The sequence below is a fragment of the Pipistrellus hanaki genome, assembly GCF_964339955.1.
Source record: "Pipistrellus hanaki genome assembly, chromosome: 10".
In the NCBI taxonomy this organism is placed as follows: Eukaryota; Metazoa; Chordata; class Mammalia; order Chiroptera; family Vespertilionidae; genus Pipistrellus; species Pipistrellus hanaki.
The window spans coordinates 15,369,132-15,394,666 of NC_140512.1; the positions used below are offsets into that span (position 1 = coordinate 15,369,132).

The 25,535-nt window shown below is 37.8% G+C and overlaps 1 protein-coding gene across 10 annotated transcripts; it reads right to left on the reverse strand.

Annotated features, from left to right (window-relative positions):
• Positions 1 to 2,486: 2,486 nt before the first annotated feature.
• Positions 2,487 to 20,926, reverse strand: CBLL1 (Cbl proto-oncogene like 1). Of its 10 annotated transcripts, none has more exons than XM_084897777.1 (7): positions 19,434 to 20,926; positions 13,573 to 13,740; positions 9,887 to 9,984; positions 9,402 to 9,485; positions 8,341 to 8,430; positions 7,254 to 7,327; positions 2,487 to 5,939 (listed from the first exon to the last, which is right to left on the reverse strand). In XM_084897777.1, exons 1-7 carry the CDS (start codon positions 19,480 to 19,482, stop codon positions 4,901 to 4,903), a joined length of 1,602 nt encoding a protein of 533 aa, XP_084753903.1. In that variant the 5' UTR covers positions 19,483 to 20,926; the 3' UTR covers positions 2,487 to 4,900. The 10 variants fall into 10 exon arrangements, with proteins under 10 accessions (XP_084753903.1, XP_084753901.1, XP_084753905.1 ...); XM_084897775.1 differs by having other exon boundaries at positions 9,887 to 9,987; positions 19,434 to 20,920; XM_084897779.1 differs by lacking the exon at positions 19,434 to 20,926 and adding an exon at positions 18,375 to 19,366 and having other exon boundaries at positions 9,887 to 9,987.
• Between the last annotated feature and the right edge of the window lie 4,609 nt (positions 20,927 to 25,535).

Here is a 25,535-nt window from a genome sequence, read left to right on the forward strand (position 1 = left end):
ATGTATGTCTACATATACACCATTCCACCAGTCACCCACTTCTTGATACCTACAATGCTAATCTTGTGTAAATTTTTAAAGCAAACTTTTGACTGACCTTTGTCTCCCACATCTTTTCTCAACAAAAGACAAAATACTTTCTTTTTTTTATTTAAAAAAAATATTTTTATTGATTTTAGAGAGGGAGATAAACATTAATGATGAGAATCATTGATCGGTTGCCTCCTGTATGCCTCACACTGGGGATCAAGCCTGCAACCCAGGCATGTGCTCCAACCAGGAATTGAACTGTGACCTCCTGGATCATAGGTTGATGCTCAACCACTGAGCCATGCCAGCTGGATCCAAAAATAAGCCTTTTAAAAGAGCCAGATATTTCACTCCTTTGATCAGAACCTCACAATGTCTTCTCATATTAGAGGAAGGTCCAAGTCCTACCATGGCCTAGAAAATCTATGATCTCCCCATTGTTACTACCTCTCTGACCTCCTACCACTCATCTCACCTATCCCACTCCAATCTCCTTACTGCTCCTCAAATGCGTCAGTGCGATCCTTTTACTAGTAAGACTCTTACATGCTGGAAAGTTATGTCCCAGGTTATGTGCAAGGCTCTCACCTTATAACTTTGCCCAAATTTATTTTGAGTTCTACCCAAACCACTCTAATATATAAAGTTGCAAATATACCTACCACCACCTAATTATCTTTTTTTTTTTCTTATCCCATAGGATTTTACCATACTTCTATGTTAGTCGTCTGTCTCTAGAGACTCGTGCAACCCAAGTGTAGAATAGCATCTAGCATATAATTATCTGAATGATGAATCTTTATATCCCAGACAGTAGGTGCTCAGTATATATTTATTGAATAGAGATCATAAGATACTACATTTACCATGGATTAGGATGCTGAACCACAGCATGGAGCCTATTTAGATGTCAGCTCTATAAAATTATTAGCTAGGTAGACACATATGTTATAATAGTACTTCTCTCTGGAAGGGAAATGTTCATTGTATCAGTGGTAAAGGGGTACTTTAGCTTTATTTCCCCTAGCTTTATTTCCTCCCAAAGATGTATCACTTATGTAATTGAAACGAGTACAAATTTTATTTATTTTTAAAAAATATTTTTATTGTTTTCAGAGAGGGAGAGGGAGAAATAGAAATATCAATGATGAGAATCATTGATCAGCTGCTTCCTGTGCGGCCCCTATAGGGTATCAAACCTGCAACCCAGGAATGCACCCTTGACTGGAATCGAACCCAGGACCCTTCAGTCCACAGGCCAATGCTCTATCCAGAGCTAAAACAGCTAGGGTGAAATGAGTACAAATTTTAAAACAATTAGAGGTTTTGAAAGTAACAGCAAGAAAAGAGCAGATTTTCAATCTGAAGGCAAAGGGAGAAAATTTTTAAAAAGTAGATTAGTAAGAAATGGACTTAAGTGCAATTATGAGACTTGGTGCCTACAAAGACTTAGAAGTGGGGTATTCTGGGGTTAATAGACTAACATTTCAAAACACTAGATTTAAAAAAAAAAAAAAAAAAAAAAAAAAAGACATGGTCCTGTCCAATTATGAGCTAAACCCATCACCTATCATTGCTCATTTCAATTCTGTGATCCAATAATGCCTAAAAATTCTTAGAGACAACAAAACTTTAACACGAAATTGTTCCTTTAAGAATTCTACTTTAACACTCTTTCCCTCAATGCTGGGAAATTAAAAGGAGCATAAATCAAAACAGAATCCAAATGTTATTAGTATCACTACTAAGTATTTTAACTGGCTTACCTCCCTGTCCCCTTAAGTCTAAGATATCCAATACTGCTTTATTAGATTGTGCATAAATTGCAGTAAATTCTGCTTAGATTCAAGGCCACGAGAGATTATACTTACAAACCAGTGAAAAATTCATCCACTTCAGGAAATGTTTGAGTATTATGTCACATTTCAACATCAATATATCAATTTGATGGCATATCTAATAATTAGAATGCACTTTTGTTTTAGATATTTGTGAGTTTTTTCCATTACTTATAGGACTTCCATGAAATTTTTTATGAGACAGGACCAAAAAGGTGTATAAAAGACACTCTTCTAGTACAAAGCCTAAAGCAGCTCTGTATACTATACTTCACATGGTAAGCTCCCTTTGTGAGTTTAAAAATATGTGCAATTATCTTTTCATTTATATTTCAATGTTACCTAGCTAGTATTTACACAATAATTTTGAGCCAGTGGTTTTTACAGGGCAAAACGGATATAAAGTTTTTGTTTTTTATGGCCTTTGCAACTATTTCCCCAAATACTATATAATATTCTGAACAAACATGCCACTGAAGAAATTTAACATTCAACTTGCTGGTTTTAATCTCCAAATATGAATCTAATTTTACTATAAAAGTTCTATCAATAAAAACATGAAAAATTCTACATTATCCCAAATGTGTCATCATTAGGTAAAAACTCATTTAGGCAAAATAGTATTTATGGTTCCATTTTATTGTTTTTTAAGAATTAAACTGCCACCTCAGTAGTCTTAGGAGCAATATAATGAAACATACATACATTTAATTTAGAACTATGTCCATTATAGTTTCAAAGGCTTCCCTGAAATAAAGCTGGAATTCACATCTTTTTTAAGGAAAGAAATACTAACAGTAATTTTGTTATCCTTCTACTACCCTCCCTCCCCCAACCCCCTGTTCAAACAGTAACTGGATGAATTCAAGTCTAACACATTTGTCTGCTAGGACATTCATCTGATCTGCCTCCCTGCATAACATATTTCTTAAACCTAACTGAAAATAAATCACTTTAAATGCCTATGAGAATTCTTAACATGTGTACTTTTATCATGATACTAATTTTTTTGTCCAGTACATAGGCTAAGTGGTTTTATAACCACATTCAACTCTAGCGAATTTCAATAAAAACAGAAGAGTTCTTCATAAATAATTGAGCTCTAAAAAATTTGGATATTCTCTTATTACATGAAACGAATAGCATAGGATTTTTAACGGCTATTAGATACGAGGCATGAAAGGGAATCAAGTTTGCACCAGTCCAAGTACCTACAGTAATATGATAGAAGCACTTCCCACCAACTTTTCACACTATTTCACTCCCATGCTTCTAATAACAAAATTTTCTCACTAGAAGTATTACATTAACATTGGATTCTCTAAATGATAGGTGTGGAAAGTCAGTTAAAAGTGTATTCATTATTTTCAACTGGTCATGGTTGAAATGGCCATTTGTATTATTTCTAACTTCAACTCTTTTAAGTTCATAGGTGACTTTGCATCTGATTATCCAAAATGAGAAATTGTTTTGCCTGTAACTGACAGAATTAAGTGGTAAATAGCAATCAGTTCACCCTTTGTCAAAAAGAAATGTTCTAAATGTATATACTACAAACTATTTAATAAATGATATCTGCACACTACATATTTCATGTTTAGATTATGCACCATTTTAGGGGGAAGGAAATACTTCACAGGGGTTTACTCTAAGGATATATAATGATATATCCTAAGAATAATGAAGTGTACATGAGTTCTGTAGAAACTGAGTGGTTATCTTAGCTGGACTATAACAAGCCCCTACAACGCAAAGGCTGACTCTAAAGGCACCTTATAAAGCACTGAAATTCACAATTTAGTTATTCTTTTTCTCCAATAAAAAATTATCTGGTAGTCTTCACTGTTGATTCCATGCTAAAATATCCCAAGTTTTAGACTACTTAATTAATAAAAGAAAAAGGAAATTAATAGTTTTCAAATTTCAAGTTAAAGAAAGAAATCTTATCACACAGTAATGAAACCTGAGCAATGCAAGTTTGTAACTACAAGAATGTCCTTCATTAATACAGTATTCAAATTCATCCAGGGCATTCATATTGTGATTTAAACTCCAATAAACAAGACCACACTTAAGCACAGGATCAAACTCTATCCTGAACTGAGGAATTACATACAGCCTTTTCAACCCTAAATATTAAAGACAATGAGTAGAGTAGAACACCCTTATCTAAACAACACCATTTAAACAGTTATATGTTACTTAAGATTAAAAAGTGTGGTGAATTATGTGATTCCAACCATTCAGTAAAGAGCATTAATGAATAACAGCATCCCCCTAACTATTTGGAGATTATAATCAGTTACTTTGGCCATATCTTTCCAAACAATTAGTAATGCCTTTAATATTTAAAACATAAATATATCTCAATACTGGAATTTCAGCATATTTTGGAGCTCCTGAACTGCATAAATGAAAAGGCATCCAAGTGAAGTGCATTATATACTTAATATATCTCAAAATTTCAGTGCCTAAAATGTTAAGTAATTCTCTATCATTTAACAGTCTGCCTTACAGTAAATTCTAGTAGATTTTTACTTTTAAGATTTTATTGTAACTTTGGGAAATTAGTGGTAAAACATATGGTTTTAAAAAACAGTATGTGGTTGCACTTAAATTCACATAAAAATAGCATTTTTACAACCATATTGAAATTTAATCCTTTTACACAGGTTAACAAAATGTGTCACATGAAAAACAAAACTGGGTTTAACAAAAGCAATACCTTTTAAAGTGGAATAAAAATTTTCAATTTTTTTTTTTTTTACAAATGGTCACCTGTGGGCCAATTTACCACACTGGGGCAACAAAGTTGTTAAAATATAGCTGTGCTCCACTGAGCCACTTATCTGCACTACAGTATAGCACTTGAAAATCAACCCTAAGGTGAAGATTTAAAACCATTTTAAGAGATAAGACCCTAAGTGTTTTATAGCCATCTCAATAAGAGGTTTTTCCTTCCCAGAACAGTCAAAGCTTAATTAAAAGGTTGACTACACATTTTTTCATATCTTCAGTTCAAAATACTCTTATCATTGATAATATGGTCTATATCTTGTCTGATCTGGATGATGTGGTCCAGGAAGTGGGGTTTGAGAAGGTGGACCCTGCATTCGTGGAGGAGGAGGTGGCCCTCTTGGTGCAGGCCATATACCAGGACTCATTCCTCCTGGCTGTGTAAATGGAGGGCTCAGAGTTCCTTGATCTTCAGTGAACTGGGGTAAAGAGTTAGGGTTATAATGATGAGGAGGGGGTGCAGTAACAGGGGGACCACCATGTTGAGGTGGGGGAGGTCCTGGAGGAGGATGACTCATATAAGGTGGCATCTGGGCAATGATATGTCCAGGGGGAGGGGTTATTGGTGGTGGAGCAGAGGTCATTGGAGGAGGAGGAGCTTGGCTATAAACCAAGTGAGGAGTACCTGCAGCCTGGGGAGGATGTGGCATTGGATGGCTTATTGGTGGTGGAGGAGGTGGGGGTGGTGCATAATGTTGCTGTGGAGGCATAATATGATGAGGGTGCGATACCACTGGTTGACCCTGATATTCAGGATGATGGTGAGCAGGTGCTGGGGCAGGAGGTGGTGGTTCTCTAGCACCTGAATTTGAGTCATCCTGAATAGGGACAGTTATTAAATTGCTGTGTTTTCTTGTTGAAATACGAAAGGTTTCCTGACTGACCGAACGAGGTGGAGGTGGAGCCATGGACAATTCTGCTGGAGGAGCACGAATATCCTCATGTGGCTGATTATAGTGCTCATGTGAAACATGTTGCAAAGGAGGTGGTGGCATCATGATGTGCTGCTTTGGCGGAATATGGCTCATACTATGGTGCTTGTCTGGTGGCATTATAAAACGATCAGGGATTTCAGCTGGTGGTGGGGCAATAGAAGGATGAACATTTTCAAGTGAAGCTCGGGTAACAGGTTTTCCAGCTCTCAGATGGCGGTGGTTGATATGAGCCTGTAAGTCTCTCTGAGACAAATACGTTCTCTTGCACCCTTGAACAATGCTACACATGAAGAGAGAACCACGTGCACACTGTTCAATTCGCTGCACAGGATCACTACACCTAAATTAGAAGAAGAAAAAAACTGATTTACTAAAACAGACTTTAAAAATAATGCACTTCATTTCAAAGATATGCTTCATTTTTTAAACTTAGGGAAACTTGCAGAAGTTCACAATTAAAAATTTACCATAAGTGAACCTTTACCCTTTCCCACTTTGTTTTTTTGTTCACTATTAAGTATCAGCATTTCTATCAACTTCAGAACTCTCAAGACAAGAAAAAAAAAAAAAAAAAACTGAAAGTGTGCGATACCTGGTTGACCCTGTATCAAATAGAATATGTTTTAAGAAAAAACCTTATTCTGCCTAAGACCTAGAATTTACCTGATTTTCTCTAGAATTTGCTGAGGAAATAATACTAAGAGGAAGACACAGACACAAATAGGAGATGCTACAAGGACTACAAAAACAAGTAATCATCTTAATTATCAGGGTTCTTAACATTAAACACAAAATTTAAATTCAAACCCTGGCTATCAAGTCTTTTATGGAAATGATCTTTCTGGATGGTCAAATTTACTACTAAAAAGTTATTACATACTGCTGCCTTTCTGAATTGCAAGCACTCAGTATTTTTATAACTCGGGGTCAAAATTGTAACTATTCTCCATCCTCTATATATAACCCACTCTTGCCTTTAGAGTCTTCTGAAATAGTGGAGAGAACTAAACTAGGAATCAGAAGAATTAGGATCTAGTACTGGCTCTGTAATTCTGGAGAAGTCATTTAATGTCCTTCTTCATCTATAAAAGATGGGTTAAAGCATCTATTCTACCTAACTCAATGTTTTTATATTTTGTATCTACTTAGTCTGAGATATCCTTAAGATCAATAGACCAATGAAAATGACAGTATTTAATCATTGAACACTATATATACACACACATACACACACACACACACACACACTCATTTAATTCTAATAACCATCCAAGGATGCAGGTGCTATTATTAGCTCTTTTTTATAGATAAAGAAACAGTCTATATCACATAGCTAACAAATAGCAGAAAAAGAATTTGAAACCAAGAATTCTAATTCCAAAGTCTTTGCTACTCTCAATTGCTACTATGCAATACTACCTTTCTAGTGTCCCATCAAAACAATAACTATTTTTGGCTTCTAACAAATTTTGTGATGACAAATATATTTTGTCATTTTGGCCAATCTGAATTAATTGACACAGCTACCTAGCCCTATCCAGGGAGAAGGCTAAGGCCAACTCCGGGCTCACAGAGAAAGAGTAGCCAGTGACCTTTAATCAATATTATAAATTTATATCACAAGCTTTATTATTTAAAAATTTAATGATCTTACCCTGGACACATCTTATCTCCCTTTTTTTCATGTAAAATAGCACAGTCATAGCAAAAAACATGCTTGCATGGAATCTGTAAACAGAGATATAGTGACACATTTTAGAACAAATCAAAATATTTAAAAAAATAACAGTAAGAATAGTAACCTAGGCACAGACACTTGAGAACTGTTTGTTAAAATGAGCATTTATTAAGTACTAATTATACAAAAGCAATAGCCTTTTTCAGTCACAAGTGCTTTGAAAATGTGATGAAAACTCTGGCCCAATAAATGTATACATGCACATTCACTTATACTTCCTGAAGGTATAAACCCTCTAAATTTCATCATGGTCCCTAAGAGTTCAAAGCTCCTGAAAAGTAATGTTGTAACCACGTTTTATCTTATCCTGTTCTTCCTGAAGCTATTCCAAAGCACTAAGATAACAAATATCTCCTACATTTAACATAGGTAACAGTTTTTCCTGTTAGCCTTACTATAATCTATAATAAAAGGGTAATATGCTAATTAGCCCAGATGTCATTCCAGACATCCTTCTAGAAAAAGCAGTCCTTCTGGACAAAGCCGGGGCTGGAGGGAAGCCAGCCTGGGCCCCAGGTGCCTGGGGGCGGCCTAAGGGAAGCCTGGATCCCAGATGCCGGAGGGAAGCTGGTGTCGGCAGCTGGGGGAAGGAAGGCCTACCCTTACACAAATTTTAATGCATCAGGCCTCTAGTAAACATAAAAATCTATATTAGGCCATTTTAAAACTCATAACCCATTAGTTATTTAGCTATGTCATACAGCAAAGCAACAGTGCACAATCAATGTTCTCTACCATCACAAATATATTACTGAATCAACTTTTTTCCAAACACAAATGTACAACTATCTTTTTAAAAAGAATATGTCAAAAATACTATAAAATTACAATTAATTATAATTTATTTTAATTATTAGAATTAAATTCTCAGAAAAAATATATAGTTGATTTCATTTTACATTAAAAATTATAGCCTTCTGCCGAAACCGGTTTGGCTCAATGGACAGAGTGTTGGCCTGAGGACTGAAAGGTCCCAGGTTTGATTCCGGTCAAGGGCATGTACCTTGGTTGTGGGCACATCCCCAGTAGAAGGTGTGTAAGAGGCAGCTAATCGATGATTCTCTCTCATCGATGTTTCTAACTCTCTTCCTCTCTGTAAAAAAAATCAATAAAATGTATTTTTAAAAAATTATAGCCATCCAAAATGAGTAACTGATTTTATTGTATCAAATTTTATTGTACCAAGAAAAAAAAAAGCATTTTTCCTTAATAAACTATAGGGAGTGGTTATAGGGGTAAGCCTGGTATTGACCTGCTGGCAAAGTCACAAACATGTCCCAGCTTGGAGGGCACAGCCCTCTAAGCATAATTAAGCTTGATCTTGTGACTGCTCCCTAGACCTTTCCTGGGAAGCTAGTGGGCTGTGGGAGGGGCAGCAAGTGCTGCCAAAACAAGTAAAATTTACAAGAACATTGTAAATTACCATGTTTACCCCTGACTATAAATAAAGTATCAGCTTTGCAGTCTGATTCTGTTCTGTGGCCTCAGCCAGGCACAGGAGATCCGCCTTGGCTGTGCTGGCGTGGCACAATAAAACAGAATAAATATAAACTAACAGGTATCAAGTAGTCCAAAGAAATTATTTCGTTTTTCAGAAGTTAGTTCCCTTAATTAGTACTTTACAACCAATTCTAGAGTGGGTCAAGATAACTATATTAAAATGCATTATTATCCCAAAATTTCCCTGAACTTTTTAAAAAATTATTTTATTTTATTGATTTTAGAAAGTGAGGAAAAGGAGGTAGTTAGAGGGTCCCTGAAGGAAGGGGAGAAAAGAAGAGGAGGAGGAAGAAAGAGAAAGGTACTGATTTGTTGTTCCACTTATTTATGTATTCATTGGATGTTTCTTGTATGTGCCCTGACCTGACTGGGTACCGTATCCACAACCTTGGCATATCAGGACAATGCTCTAACTGAGCTACCCAGCCAAAATCTCCCATTTATTTTAAATGTCACAAACTTGTTATTAAACAGTGAAAAACCTACCTACTTAAAATTTCAGAATCTTAACCTCTACAAAAATGTTCACATTTATAAAATAGAATTCAATTTAATTATACTTACCATTCGCCCATAGATCTTAATAGGCAATCCACATTTGTCACAGAAATGAACTGGGGTATCATCTTTTTCACCTAGGATGTTTATCTGTTGAAATGATATAATTACAATTTCCTTTTTAAGCATTTCTAAAAAATCATACTTATAATTTACACAATGAATTTAAGTTTTACAAATGTTAAGACAATTAGAAATAAAAGTTTCTTGATATCCTCACATATTCCCCACTATTGGCTGTGCTACCCAGTTTGTTGTTTCTTTTTTCTTAGTGTTAACATGTGTTTTTTTTTATTTTACTTGACTTTAGTAAAAAATGTTTCCAATTATTTTTGGAAATGGTGGAAATAGGACATTAATAAATAAATGAGTTGTGTGTGCTAAAAGATACAGCTATAATAAAAGTTCATGCCATTCTTTTTGTATATTCCATTGCTCTAATAAAATAAAGTATCTTATTGCTCTAATAAATGCTTTTATTTTGGTCATACCTGAAAGTCCCAAAAAAGGTGTCCAGGAAATCTTCGTTGACTTCCAAACAGTTCGCCCCCTTTACAGTCATACCGTTCTTTTTCATTATAATCAAATCCTTCTGAGAAAATAAAAGGTTATTTATTAACTTTTCATATCTCAAAATTTCATTACAATGTAAAATAGGCCTGTTCCCTGATTCTTTTCAAAGCTCTTCTATGAACAAGATAATCAAGACTAGTTTTAACATCTGCTGGAATTTATCTTAGTGATCATGCAGTCCAACTCTCTTACCTCATAATAGAAAATATTGTATTAAGGGGATTGTAACAACACAGAGAGGTAAGTGGCAGAGCTAGAAACAGACCTCAAAACTCTTCATTCCCATTCAAATGTTCTTATTACTGACCCAACTATTTCTAATATAAAACTTTATTAATTACTATCATGTTTATCACACAAATTTTCAAGATATACTAATATATCATTTACTTTGATCTACTACAAACACATCATGCTTACAAGAGGATAAAAGAATATAACACAAAAAATTCTGCAAATTTTCTTCTTATGACTTAGTAAATTAGGTATCTTATCTTCTTCAGCCTTAAAATGAGCCTGATTTTAGAAAATCAACATATTGATACCTCATCCTTCAAATTAAAACCACTCCTTGGTTAATCACCCAAACAGAAAAAGCCATATCATATCTATTCACAAGCATACTCTCCTATACTGCATAGCAATATGAAGATTGCATGAACTCAATTTTTCTGACCTAACGAAAAGGCTGATGGTAATCCTCTCATCTCATAAGATCCAAATGAACCAATCCCTCATAGGGATTCTAGGCAAACTCCAATTAACTAAAGTAAAGACAAATCTATCCCTCCAAAATGCTAGGCTTCTCACAACTCTTTTGACCCTAGAACTAGTAAACAAAGTAGAGAAAAACACAAGTTTTTAACTTTAACCATATGGCTAAATTACAGCACCTTTATATAAACACACAAGGACAAACCAGGATAGGACAGATAGACACGGACACACACACACACACACACACACACACACACACACACCGATGCAAAAAAAAATTTTAAAGCTAATACAGACACTCCAGTGTACTGCTATCTAATTATCTCCAACCAAATGTAAAGTTCAAAGAGTGTCCTTGAGTGAACTTAGGCTCTTATATGGCTCATTTATACCTTATTAAAAAAAACCACTGTCATCTAAAACTCAAAATAAAATTAAAAAATCAATTTTTCTTATTTATCTAAAACTCAAAAAATTATTGAGAACAGCCAATGAAATTAGGAATACATTATTTTTCAGAGTAGTTCAACCGACACTGCCATCTATAATTAAACCACATATTGTATATTTGTACCATACTGGCACCCAAAACTCCGTTATTTTGAACAATGCCTGGGAGGGCGTGAGGGGGGGAAAGGGGAGACAATGAACAATTTTTACCCCAAATAGGTGAATCGAATGTATCAAAAAATTATCTTCAGCCTCAGTTTGCTCTATTAAGAGAGAGACTGGTAATGGTAGTTCCCCCTAAAAAGGGATGTGGGCTTGGGTGGAGAGGGGAAGATGAAAGGATACCTGAGAGGAAAAGGGTAGAAGGGAGATTTTAGCTGTTTTGTATTGTTTGGATTACAAGATATTTACATTACTGTATAGTTTAAAAAAATAAATAAATAAATAAAGGCCAAAGGGGGGGAATCTAGTTACTGAAAATGCAGCAGCAGCCCTAAGTTCTACTACTAGAATTTGTAACATTTGACTTCAAATACTGTTCAGATAGGGAGAGAAATTCTATAACAAAGGGAACCATAATATAAGGTACAATCAAAACAATTTGATTCTAAAAAAGGAATATAGACAGATGTCTGGAATAGAAAATCTAGAAATAGATACAAATACTAATAGAACTTTAACATATGGTAACGGTGAGATTCCAATTCAACAAGGAAAAAAGATTTTTTTAAAAATAGTTGGGACACATAGCTGGCTGTTTTATAGAGAAAATAAACCCAGGTTCCACTTTTTTATTTCAAGTAACAAAATACATATCATCCATAATATTCCAAAGCAGGGGGCAACAAACTTTCTGTAAAATTACATATAAGTAAACACTTATTTATGCACTTACCAGCTATGCCAATATATTGTGAAAGCAGCTGTAAACAATACTTAAATGTACGGGCATAGCTATGTTCCAATAAAACTTTATTTGCCCCACAGGCCATAGTTAAGAAAACTGTTTTATATTCATGGAATATGGGAAAAACCTTTCTAAGAAAGTCATAAAACCTAGAAGTCATAACAGAAAAAACAACAACAACAACAACAACAACAAAAATATATATATGTATATATAAAAGCCTTAGCAACTGTCTGACCGGTAGCTATGAAGTGCAATGACCACCAAGTGGCAGACGCTCCAACCACCAGGGGGCAGATGCTCAACACAGGAGCTGCTGAAGGACAGCAACTTTGCAGAATGTCCTTCCCACTCCAGGACCCCTCTGGGGATGTCGGAGTTCGAGGAAAGGGGCAGTTCTACATGAAAGACCGGTTTTGACCCGATCCCTGCAGGCCTGGCCGAGGGACCCCACCCGTTGAAGGGACTCCCCTCACTCCGCAGATGCCCTTCGAGTCCCAAGTGCCACCAGCCCGGCCCATCTCTCCCAGTCCCGCCCCGCCACCTCTAATTAATTTACTTTCAATTTGCATCAAGTCTGTGCACCAGGCCTCTAATTTTATATACAAAATTCAAGACAGATTGGGGAATATATGTAATATAGACAAAGGGCCAATTTTATTAATTTACAATGAACTCATAAAAATCGAGAGAAAGACAACCAAACAGAAGATAAAATTGGAAAAGAATATAAACAGGTAAATCTCCCAGGAAAAAGAAATGACCAATACTACGAAGAGATATACAATCATAATTTTAAAAATGCATAAAAAACCAAAATTTTTGAAAGGTTAATAGTATGTACTAATATTGGTGTGTGAAAGTATAAAATGATGTACTGTTTTTGAAAAGCCACTTGAAAATAAATGTCAATTTCTAAACTGCACAGTATCCATCAAGTTCTAAAATGCCTAAATCACGAAAAGTTTAAATTCTACAAAGTATACATACTAAGGTATATGTACAAAAATAATTACGGCTGCGCTGTTTTTAATAGCAAAAATTTGGAAAAATTGTTAAGTTATTGATAAATGAAATACCTAAACCTATTTTGTTAAATGAGGTATATCTGGATGTACTAAGAAAGCAAATAATATGAAGGGGCAGTGCTACATGAAAAAAAGTAAATATAAAAATGCCATAACATATCATTTTGGGGGAGACAAGTTATGGGAGAGACTAGTTGTGGGGAAGAGAGAGGGATAATTTACTTTTAATATTATTTTACTTTTATTTTTATTGCTTTATTATTTAATAATTATTGCATTATTTTCCATACGAACCATCATTGACTTACTTTTGAGCCACCTGTATTTATAAAGAGACAGAAAAATACAACATGCCACAATGAGACATCAGTTAAGACTGAGGAGTGATGAAAGTATGTAAGATTTTTAAAAGGTATGTATAAACAAGCAAAATCATGTGAATTATTTGGTGGAAATGGATATAACAAAAGGACTTCTGGACCTGTGAGTTAAACCAAATTACCTTCATCACCAGGTGGAGCCTTTGCAGGCATTCTGTTTATAGTCCTTGGCGTGCGAGGTGCAGCTTTGGCTTTGTTCCCTTGTTTGGAGATGAGCTTTATAGGAATTCTTCTTCGAACATCAAGACCACCCAATGATCCAGAACTATTAGTGCCTTGTAACTCATTGTCTATATTGGGGGAGAAAGTTGTAATTTCTGTTAGTTTTTCTTTTTGAAGATTTTTCTATTACAGGTATTAAAACAGTACACCCAACATTATCAAGGTATGAACATCTGGGTTCAGACTTTAAATATTTTGTTATATAAGTTTAAGTGCTCATTTTCTCTGTTTTGGATAAATCCTTAAAGAAATGCTTTATAGAACTTTCCCTAAAAATGTAGACAATAAAACTTTCAACCCCAAACGAAAGGAATCCAAAGTGGACCACACCAAGACACATCATAGTTAAAATTCCAAGAGCAAAAGAGAGAGAATATTAAAAGCAGCAAGAGAAAAGCAGGTAGTTACCTATAAAGGAGCACCCATACGATTGTCAACAGAAGTCAGGCCAGACGGGAATGGCAAGAAATATTCAAGATGATGAATAGCAAGAACCTACAGCCAAAAATACTCTACCCAGCAAAGCTATCACTCAGAATCGAAGGCCAGAGAAAGAGCTTCACAAATAAAAAAAAGCTAAAGGAGATCATCACCACCAAACCAGAATTATATGAATTGCTGAAGGGGGTTCTTTAGGAAGAGGAAGAAGATAAAGATAAAAAGTATGAACAACAAATATCAACAAGTGAATCTAAAAACCAAGGGAATTAAGTAAATAACTAATGCACTGAATTGAAGTTTATTTTAAGGAAGATGATTATTTCCTTAAGTGTAAAATAGTTTTTCTAAAACACATTTGGAAACATAGTAAAAATTGTCATACCATTTACTAGTAGAAAGATGCAATAATGTATCCACACCATAACATTTCTATATGTTCACATATGACTCCTTTTTTTTTAATTTTATTTATTTATCTTTTTACAGAGAGGAAGGGAAAGGAACAGAGAGCTAGAAACATCAATGAGAGAAAAACATTGATCAGCTGCCTCTCCCACACTTCCTACTGGGGATGTGCCTGCAACCAAGGCACATGCCCTTGACTGGACCCCTCAGTCCACAGGCCAATGCTCTATCCACTGAGCCAAACCAGTCAGGGCTCACATATGACTCTTATCCTTAATCAGCATTGTAATGGAAAATTAGTTTAGGAAGATGCAAGATTTCTGCACTTCAACTACATCTAAACAACTGACACTTTCTAAGTGCCTACTTGTTATTGACTAAAAAATAAATTAACTCATCCCCTGAGTAACAGTAGCATTATTTCATAGAACTGACTCCATTTGGAAGCTTGAAAGTCACCTTTTCAAGTCTATGACAAGGTATTACAGTACAAAAAAATACCTCTAGCTACTGAAGACTAGAAGGGAAATACCACAAAGTAGCAAATGAAAGGGGTCCTTAATAATTTAAATATCTTTCATTCTCCTTTTTGCTATTACTTACAAATTCACGGAAAAGGAATTACATGGACAGTTAAAATCTTGAGTCCAGATAAACCCAAGTTTCAACACTTCACTAAATGTATTGAGTTGAATAATGTATTTCATCTGCTTTCACACACACTAGTTGCTTATTTAAGTATAACTACCCACAAGCAATCAATAGCCAAAAGACAGATATAACAGATGGGGAAAAAAAATTTTTTTTGCTCAAAGGTATTCCTAATTTTCCAATAATTAAAAAGCAAGTTGCAGACAGACAGTTAACAGTTCAAATTTTCCCTTCAAACATTAAAAGCACTCTTAATGATTTTACCTTGGTGAATGGTCAAAATACCAACATTCCAAGTCCTTTTAACATCATCACCCTGAACACTTGAAGTCACTACTGATACTTGCTTTTAGCCTACCAGTACTTTCAAGAGCCTGCTGCCTCTTAATATAACACTGCCTAATGCATCATTCTGGATTGTGTTGGGCTTTTGGTTTATTAAGAATCAGATCATACAGCACAATTTCCTTTTGAATAGAACTAAAAACACAAAGACCATAAGAGCAAAAGTCTTTGGGTATTACAAAGAAAGTGAGAACTAAGGATATAACTGGCCATTTAAGGTAAATCCACTTTAACCAAGAATAACAATTTTATATTATGTAGTTTTTTAAGTATATTTAGAATTTTAAAGGAACCAATAAATATTTTACAAAATTTAGGCTACATTTACAACTAAGTGCCAATTGTTAGAATGAGCAAAGTGTTAACTACTGGTATATGTTTCTTAATTTTTCCAGCAAAATTCTATTAGGGCACTACAGGGTAGCCTTTATTATATGTTTGACTTTTTTTAGCATGATCATAAAAAATCTCATTTCTGTGTAACATTTGAGGGTTTCATCCATTTCAAGGGCATCTCTTAATCCTTTGTTATTAAAATCATTCTTCTGAAATGCCTATCATATCATAATGTCTTCAAATTAATTGGCTAACAGGCATTTCCTTACTTGCCAATGACTTTATTTGTGACTCAAATAGTTTATGAATTTCATGAAAACTCGATTCTTTTGTAAGCTTTGTAATCACTATCTACATAAGCATTTGATACTGTTGCCTGATGCGAAACATCAGGGATGTAACAATATTAACTAAAAGAATAGAAAAGAAGCTAGTGTTAAGCAGCAGGGATTATTTAGTAGGAACTAATTTTTCCAGTGGTCAGCTCATTGGTGAATATTACCATGTTAGGAGGACATTCACTTTCTTGGGCAAGTTTTTCATTCCGGAGAATTAGGATACCAAATAATCAGTACACACCCACCCATATTATAACTTAACACAATATTCTCTAGACTGTGGACGGGGGTTGACTTCCATTGAGTAACAGGCTCAAATGAGAAATATTTTGCTAATATTAGATGTTTACTACTCTAACATCAAGATTCCAGACTTTCAATTCTATATTTCCAAACTGGAGTCTAGGACCTTGTCTCTATGCAGTACAAGTCCCAAATACCTGCTTTTTGGCTCAAATTTTTCTTTTTACATCTCCCCTTGCATGATTCTCAATGTACATCTCTTATTTAGCAGTCCAAAATCATGTTCCCAAATTCCCATGAATCACCTCAAATAGTTTGTTTTTCTCCAACTCAAACCAAAAACAAAGGCCTCTCTCTTCTCTCACATATATCCAAACCAATCCATCAGTACGTATTTAAGTACTATCACAGAAATACTTATTGAATCTTCCCATTTCCATTTTTACTAAACAGAGCCACCTTTACTAAGCCAAGCCTCCCTTCTAGTTTGCTGCAACCAACTCCTAAATTGTCTATTTTCTATAATTGTTATCTCCCTCTCTTATACCATTCTCCATAGACCCTATTATATTTTTAAAAGATAATGTTTCTCCTCACTTCTGTTCAATGGCTTCATATTGCACTTAAAATTCAAATCTTTGCAATGGCCTTCAAAGTCTTGCACGGCCTTTCTCCTACCCTCCTTTCCAATCTCAGCCTAGAGCTCTTTCCCTCTTGCTAATAACTAAGCTGCAGCCAACTGGTCTTCTCCATTTTTTCCTATTTGTCTTTGTACCTGCTTTCCTCCACATATTTATTATTCCACAGCTGGCTTCGTCTCATCCATCAGATATAAAATTATAAATGTAACACTTACAGCAAGATCTTCCCTGACCACCCGGTCGGGTCCTCCCAGTTAAGTCTTTACTACAGCATCCGTTTATTGTCTTCAAAGAACTTATGATTTGTAAATTGGGGATCTTTAAAATTTGTGTCTTCCCCAATAAAATGTAATCTCTATGACAGCAATAACTTACTCCGTCTTGTTTACCATTCTATCATTCCATCCCCAGGCCTACAGGTATCTGGCATATAAATATATTTGATTTGATTACTGAAGACATCCCAAACAACACTTAGTACAGGGAAAAGCCCATTTTCCCTCCTTGCCATATGGCTGACACAACTATATGGAGCACTTTTTAACTCCAAACCAAAAGCCACAAGAAAGCAAAAACAAAACAAAACAAAACAACAACAACAACAAAAAACAACCCACACATAACTAAGAGTGAAACCATTACTTGGAGAAAGGGATTGTGAATGTCTTGATTTTAAGGTGTCTTTTGTAAATGTACCCAAATGATGAGTTAAGGACCACAGCCGACGCACGGAGCATGCTTTGGGTTTAGGTGGAAACGCAGATTCCGAGCATCGTTCCGAAAGCCGCACCTATTGCCCTTCTCCCACCCCTAGTCCGCCAGGGACCCGAGATGCAATTAGCGGCGGGCGGGGGCCCCGGGAGCAGCCGCCCCCAGCGGACGGAGGCAGCAGGAAGTCTCCAGCCCTCTCGCGCGCATCGGCTCCCCAGCCTAGCAAGGTTTCCCCGACTCCGAGATTGGAATCTACCCGCCAATCCCCATAATGCAAGGCAGAGAGAGAGCCCCCGGCGCCCTCTCCTCCCCACAGGGCCCGCGCCGCCCGCACTTCGGGCTCGGAGCTCCGCAGAACGGGATAAGCTGCGGCTCCTGCCGGCACTGGGGCTGCGGGTACCACAGCGGAGAGTAGGCCGGGAAGCGGCAGGCGCTGGCCGGGCACGGGGAGGGTTCTGTGAGATTCCTTCCTCCCCGCCACCCCCCGGGGCTGTGGGGCGAGCACAACGCCCCTGTGCCCGCCAGGCGACCCGTCCCGGGCCGGCCAAGGGGGCTTGGTACCGGGACCCCTCAGTGCCTCCGCCTCCTTACCAGTGTGATCCATGATTCGGCTCGCAGAGCACAGTGGGAGCGGAAGTCAACCGCGCCGGAGTCGCCGGGAGCGCGTGCGCTCTACCTTCCCGCAGCCGGGGAGGCGGAAGTGCGGCCGGGTTGCCCCGGCCTTTGGCTTCCGAGGGCCGCCTCCTCTCGCGTGACGCTACCCAACTCCGGTTAGGGAGTCGGGCATCGTTCAGGCAAGGAAGAGCGAGCGGAGGACGCGAGGCTGAGGTGGCGAGGGCTTCCGCTCACGGGTTCCGCGAGAAAGTAGCCTTTAGCTGTGGCGAGGAGGCCGACGGGAGCAGGGGAGGAGGTGGGAAAGCGGGAGTAGCCGGGGAACTACGCTCGCGGCAGGTAAGGCGGAAGCCCGCCCTCCCCGCCCCCCGGCGCGTTGCATTCTGGGACTTAAAGTACGCCGGAGCCCTGGAGCCGGCCGGGCCCACTGCGCAGGCTCGGCCGTTGGGCTGGCCCCACCCCGCGGGCGGAGCAACGGTTTGGAATCCCCCGGGGTCCCGGAGCGCCGGTCTCCGCCCCCACCAGGTCCGGGGGAAAGTGTCCACACGCGCGCTGCGGAAGGCGCCCTCCGTGGGGAGGCCGTGGCCCAGAGGATGGCTGAGCCGTGCGAGGCGCCCGGCTTAGAGAGAAGGGCTCCATCCAGGCTTATTGTCTAAAGGCCGCTTTGTCGTGAGAAGCTGCTGCACAGGCCCGGTTCCCACCTCTTAAGTTTCTAACCATTTGCTGCAAATGATTTGCAGCACATTTTCTAATGCTCGCCTGGCATTCATTTTCCTGCAGAAAAAAAAAAACAAAAAAAAAACGCTCGAGCCGCTAGGAAGCCCCAGGGCGATTCTCCTAAGGACTGGACGCAGGCTCGGGCCAAAGGGACCCCGCCTCCCTCCGACTCCCCCCGTCTGTGCGGAGGGGCTGAAGGGGCGGACGGACCCCGGGGTGAGCGTTTGGGGCTGGCGGGAAGGGAGAGGTTAAAATAAAAAGAAAGAAAAGAAGGGAAAGGCCTGATGATGAGGAAGAGAGAGTTACCACAACTGGCAGTACCTAGTTCCAGTTCTTGGTCCCAGGGGCTTAGGGTTGCTGCCGCTTTCATCTTTTCTCGGCCAAAAACAAAGGCAAGTGCCCAGGAGTGTGGTTGCCTTTCCGGGGAGCCTCAGCGCAGCCTCCACCTCGCGGGCCCGGTTTGTTTGTGTCCACCACTCGCTCCCTTCTCCAGCCCCGCACACTCGCTGCCCTTGAATGAATAGAAAGGAGCACAATTAGTGGAAAACACAAGCCGGGGGAGTCCGGGGATTTGGATTCTATTCTTATCCTCCCTCGGCGGCGACGACATCATGACTGGGTTATTCACGCTTTCAGTGCCAGGCTTCCTGGAGAACTAAGAGGTTCTATTGACCTCTTGACGGAAATGGCTTTCCGTGGCAGTGAATTCCGGAGAGCGTTCTGTGTAGCGATGTGCTCTCTCTGGGCAGTTACTCAGTAACAGCCTTCAATAATAATGGGATCGTCAGTCCTACCAGTGTTCTGTCACTCGGTTTCACTGGGATCTTTTAAGAGACACTCCCATTCTGTCTGCAGCTTCATAAACAAGTTATTAAGTGCATTCACACTCAGGGCAATTCTCCCATCCAAGTACTAACCAGGCCCGACCCTGCTCAGCTTCCGAGATCAGACGAGATCGGGCGCATTCAGGGTGGTATGGCCGTAGACTACACTAAGGGCAATTCTGAATCAAAGCTATCTCTGCCTACGGGTAACTTTTAAAATGTAAGTTTCTGAATTACTAAGTGGTCTACAAGATGCTTTCAATTGCCGGGCTTTGTTTTGTTTTGTTTTGTTTTGGAGATTATACAGTACTGATGTGATCAGACATTTCACTACTTTGGGGTATAAAAGAAGGTAGTTTTCACCCAGAAAGAGCTCTTTTTATTGGTCCTATTCTCATATTTGGCCTATGGGCCATGCTTCCAATTGATGCGAATCCAGATTCTGAATAATATCGGTGTCCACTGATGCTAATATTGAAAGAATTACAATGAAAAAGAACCTTCAAACTGCATTTTACATAATCAGTAAATCAGAAGTTTTGTCAGCGTTGCAGGGTCCATCAAGTTATGAAAACTTACTGAGGGAAGACTCACTTATTTTAGATCCCCTGTAGATAAAATGTTAGATAAACATTTGTTGACTGACTTGATTTGCCATCTGTTGTTTTCATGCATTGCTTTAGTATCTGTGCTTTATATTCATTTCTCCCTTAAGTCTAGTTGCCTCACTTACCAGTGCAGTAATAGTGTGACAAATTACTCTCTTTACCTAAACTGATAAGTGAAACTATACACAGGCTTATATTTTACTACCACACTCTAGTATCTGTTGTTGATGACCTGCATGCTATAATCGATCACAGTTGCTTTATTGAAAATTGACATTCACATTTATTTTATAGCATGGTACTATCCTATGCTTTATGAAAGCAAAACATCATCATAATAGACAATCTGAAGCACTGAGGTGCATATGTTCATCTTAGTGACAGACCTTCTGCTCTCTCATGAATTACAAACCAATGTTCTTCAAGATGTCTTGCTAGCTTTCCATTTATCGGGTCTAGTAATAATTAATGTCGTTTTTAAACATTCGTTTAAAATCTTGCTTGGCGTTGACTTGTATTGACATAACCTTCAAACACGTGGTATCTACAGAACGTGTGAAGTGCAATTAACAAGTTTTGCTTGAAAAAGTTTGTGTTTGGTTGGGTTTTTGTTGCAGAACTAGGGCTAAGAAGATGGCGGATGAAGAGCATATTCGGCACTGCATGCTTTACGAGTTCCAATTAGGAAGAAAAGCAAGTGAGGCTGCAAAAAACATCTGTAGTGCTCTTGGTCAAGATGCAGTTAGCGCCAGAAAATGCCAGCGTTGGTTTGAGAAATTTCGCGAGGGAAATTTTTCATTAGATGACAAGAGTGGTCGAGGCCGTGTGTCCAATTTTGATCAAGAAGCTCTTCAAGCTCTTTTGGTGCAAAATCCTCAAATTACCCAACAAGAGCTTGCGACAACTTTAAATTGTTCACAAAAAACAATTTCCAATCAATTGCATGCACTTGGCAAAGTCCAAAAGTTTGGAAAATGGGTTCCTCATGAGTTGACCAACAACAACCGTAATCAAAGAGTCACAATTTGCAGTTCGCTCCTCTCTCGTCAAAACCGTTTGCCGTTTTTAGAGCAAATTGTTACCGGAGATAAAGAATGGGTGCTGTATGTTAATTTGAAAAGGCGGCCTCAATGGTTAGACAAAAATGAGGCTCCGCAGCCCACGCCAAAACCTGACTTGCATGCGAAAAAAGTGATGTTGTGTGTTTGGTGGAATTTTAAAGGAATTCTTCATTATGAACTTTTACCATCTAACCAAACCATTACAAGTGCAGTGTGTAGTGCCCAATTGGAAAGGTTAGCCCAAGCTTTAAGAGAAAAAGAACCCGCGCTGATTAATCAGAAGGGCGTAATTCTTCACCACGATAACGCACGACCGCATACTGCAAGAATCACTGCTGAAAAACTGCGCCAGTTGGAATGGGAAGTTCTCCCTCAACCTGCATATTCTCCTGATATTTTCCCTTCTGATTACCATTTGTTTCGTTCTTTGCAAAACTTTCTTCTTGGAAAAAAATTTAATAATGAAGAATGCCTCAAAAATGCATTGACCGAATTTTTTGCATCAAAATCACAAGAATTTTACAACAGAGGGATTAAAATGCTTCCTGAGCGTTGGGCACAAGTAGTAGAAAATAACAGCAACTATATTGTTGATTAAATTTTGTTGTATTGTTTAAATAAATTCGATTTAAAAAAAGTATTAGAAAACGACATTAATTATTACTAGACCTAATACATAGCACTATTTATGCTGTGAGAAATATAGGATAATGTCAGAGAACTTGTTTTCCCAAGAATTTGTTCAAAACTCTTCAATACACAGTCATGACATTGACCTTCATCTCCTTCAGTTGTGTCACTCTGTAGTGCCTAAGACTGCAGAAAGTAAGAACTGTATAAATAAAAGTCCCTCACTCAAATACTACACAAGCTACTATTTGTAGAAATAATTAAAAACATGTAATTCTGTGTGTTTTGAGGGAATCCAGTGCTTCCTATATTCAGAGAAAATAATGAGCAGAAGGACTGAGGATAGTTAAGTAAGCTTTCTGGGGGATTCTAGATGAGCCTTGATTAGCAGGATTTAAAGAAGAGAGCAATGAAAGAGGCACCTCAAACAGGAAAGAATAACAGCAGACATGAAAGTTGTTACAGGTTCTAGAGAGGACATGGATCAGCTTAAGTTGTACTGTTGATCCATTACAAACCAATGGATCAGCTTAAGTTGTACTGTTGATCCATTACAAACCAATGTTCTTCAAGATGTCTTGCTAGCTTTCCATTTATCCTTTGAAGTACTGAAAAATAGAAGGTATAATTGTAAGGAACCTTGAAGTGTAAGATTTCAAAGTAACAGTAATGGAACATATGAACAAAATCTAGCATGATATATAAATTACATAATTTAGAGTGATATACGAAAAAGCAATGAGCAAATCTTAAGGGGGGGGGGGTGAATTAACACTGTTACATGTAAGAGAAAAACAATTGACTGAAAAGCCAGAGTTCCTTTCATTTTGTTTATGTAATGTATCACATTTATTGATTTGCAGATATTATATTAGCCTCGCATCCTGGAATAAATCCCACTGGCCATGGTATATGATCTCTTTAATGTCTGATTTGCTACTATTCAATATTTTGTTGAGGATTTTAGCATCTATGTTCATCAGGGATACAGGCCTGTAATTTTCTCTGTAGTTTCTTTGTCTGGTTTTAGAATTTGGAATTAGGCAAAACTGGGTTCCAATGTCAACTTTTTCTGTGTGATAATTTGTCAATTACTTAAGCTTAATTTTTGTATCAATAAAATAAGGATAATGATAACTTTTCTTACAACTTGTCCTGATGATCAAAGGCAATAATGTCTGTGAAAGCTCTTTATTGCTTGCCAAAATAACAGGCTTTTAATAAATGTTTATTTGCTTCATTCTTCTTAGTAATTATTGCTCATTCAGAACATCTAGGCACTGCGTTTCTTTTAAGACATCACACTCTACTTCATATTGTATCAACATACTTATTCTATGTACTGTACAAGACAGGCTCCTTGAAGATAGGGTTAATTGGCCATCCATCTATAATGTGTTAAAGCCTAAGTGACCGTTATGACCGGTCGACCAGTCTTTATGAGGTGCACTGACCACCAGGGGGCATACACTCAATGCAGGAGCTCTCCACAGGGAGAGCGCCACTCAGCCAGAAACTGGGCTCAGGACTGGCAAGCACAGCTGCAGTGGCGGGTTGTTCTCCCCACTCAGCAACAGCCCTCGGGAGCAGCAGCAGCAGGCACAGCAGGCCCTCCCGCTTGGGCTCCTCCCTGGTCACCTGCTGCTTGGCACATTACTATATCCCTCGGGGGATGTCTGACTTCCCCCAAGGGGTCCCTGATTGCAAGAGGGCTAGGGCAGGCTGAGGGACCCGCCAAACCCTCCCCACCTTGTACACATTCATGCACCAGGCCTCTAGTATTTATATAATACACACTTTTTAGCAGAAGGTGCTCACAAAATACTTATTGACTTACTGAAGAATATCATCAGAGATACTACTAATATGGCCTATCAAAATAAAATTTTAACTTTTACTCACAAATAAATGTGGCAAACAAATGAATAAAAGCTCACAATAAAAAATAGCTAATTAGCCCACCAGCATGGCTTAGTGGTTGAGTGTTGACCTATGAACCAGGAGGTCATGGTTCGATTCCTGGTCAGGGCATATGCCTGAGTTCCGGGCTCTATCACCAGTGTGGGGTGTATAGGATGTAGTGTATCAATGATGTTTCTATCTCTCTTTCTCTCTTCCTTCCTCTCTGTAGTCAAAAAAGTGTGTGTGTGTGTGTGTGTGTGTGTGTGTGTGTTTAATAGTTAATTAGCCCTGGCTAGTGTGGCTCAGTTGTTTGGAGCATTGTCCCACAAACTGAAAGGTGGCAGGTTCAATTCCTGATCAGAACATGTAGTTGGATGCAAGTGGGAGGCAGACAGACAATCATTGTTTCTCACATCAGTGTTTCTCTCTCTCTCTTCCCCAATTCCTCTCACTAAAATCATTTTTTAAAGCTACTTATGATAGGAGGGCACTAACCATTAAGGTTATAAAGAATTAGTGACCATTTATTACACTAATATTCAGAGTTCACAAGAAAAGAATATGTAATGCCAGAAGATAATAGTCAACGTCTTCAAACAGAAGGAACTCAAGCATCATAGCATGTCTGAGCTTTTCTTGAGGGAGGAAAAAAACCTATAGTGTGTGTTTGTTTATATGTATACACAAATACAACAGTGAAATCCAGCTTATTAGAAGATAAATTAAAATTTTAAAATAAGAGTGAATAACCGTGGTAAATAATTTATTCAACAAGTACTTTTTAGTGCCAAATATTGTTCTAGTCCTTTCAATATATCAGTGAACAGAGCAAATAACCCATCTTGCCTCTGTGAAACTTACATTCTAGTGAAATATAACTGGCTTAGACATATAACTTTACCAATACTAAACAATTATGGTTACAGAACAAAATGTGAACGATAGAAACCTGAAAATAAACATACAATGAAAAATTACGGACAGGTGACAGAAAGCATGTGAGTATTAATGTCTACCTTTAATGTCTAAAATTAAAAAGTAGTTTAAAATATTAATAATAACTCCTGAAAGGTTTTCATAATTTCTTAACCTAGAAAGAGCTCTTACAAAGTAATATCCCTTATATTAAAGGAAAATGTTTTTACCTCTTGTTCTTTTGTTGTATCAAATTCAAGTAAAATGAATTAAAATTAGACCATTTCATTTAAAATATCATAGAACATTGTATTAAATCATCAATAAAATTGGCTCGGTGTTTTATGTTAATTAAGGGCTCTGGAATTTTAGCTCTGCCACTTCTTTTTTTTTTTTTTTTTTTTTGGCTCAACACCATGCTTTATTTCTTTTTCTTTTTTTTAATATACTTTATTGATATTTTACAGAGAGGAAGGGAGAGAG

What these genes read in the sequence shown, in the direction of transcription:
- CBLL1 (XM_084897775.1), bottom strand. Translation starts at nt 19,482, where the DNA reads ATGAAAGCGGCAGCAACCCTAAGCCCCTGGGACCAAGAACTGGAACTA. An exon ending in GGACCAAGAACTGGAACTAG is followed by an intron (nt 13,741 to 19,433) that starts GTACTGCCAGTT and finishes CCCCCAATATAG; the next exon opens with ACAATGAGTTACAAGGCACT. An exon ending in GGAGATAAGATGTGTCCAGG is followed by an intron (nt 5,940 to 7,253) that starts GTAAGATCATTA and finishes CTTCTAATTTAG; the next exon opens with GTGTAGTGATCCTGTGCAGC.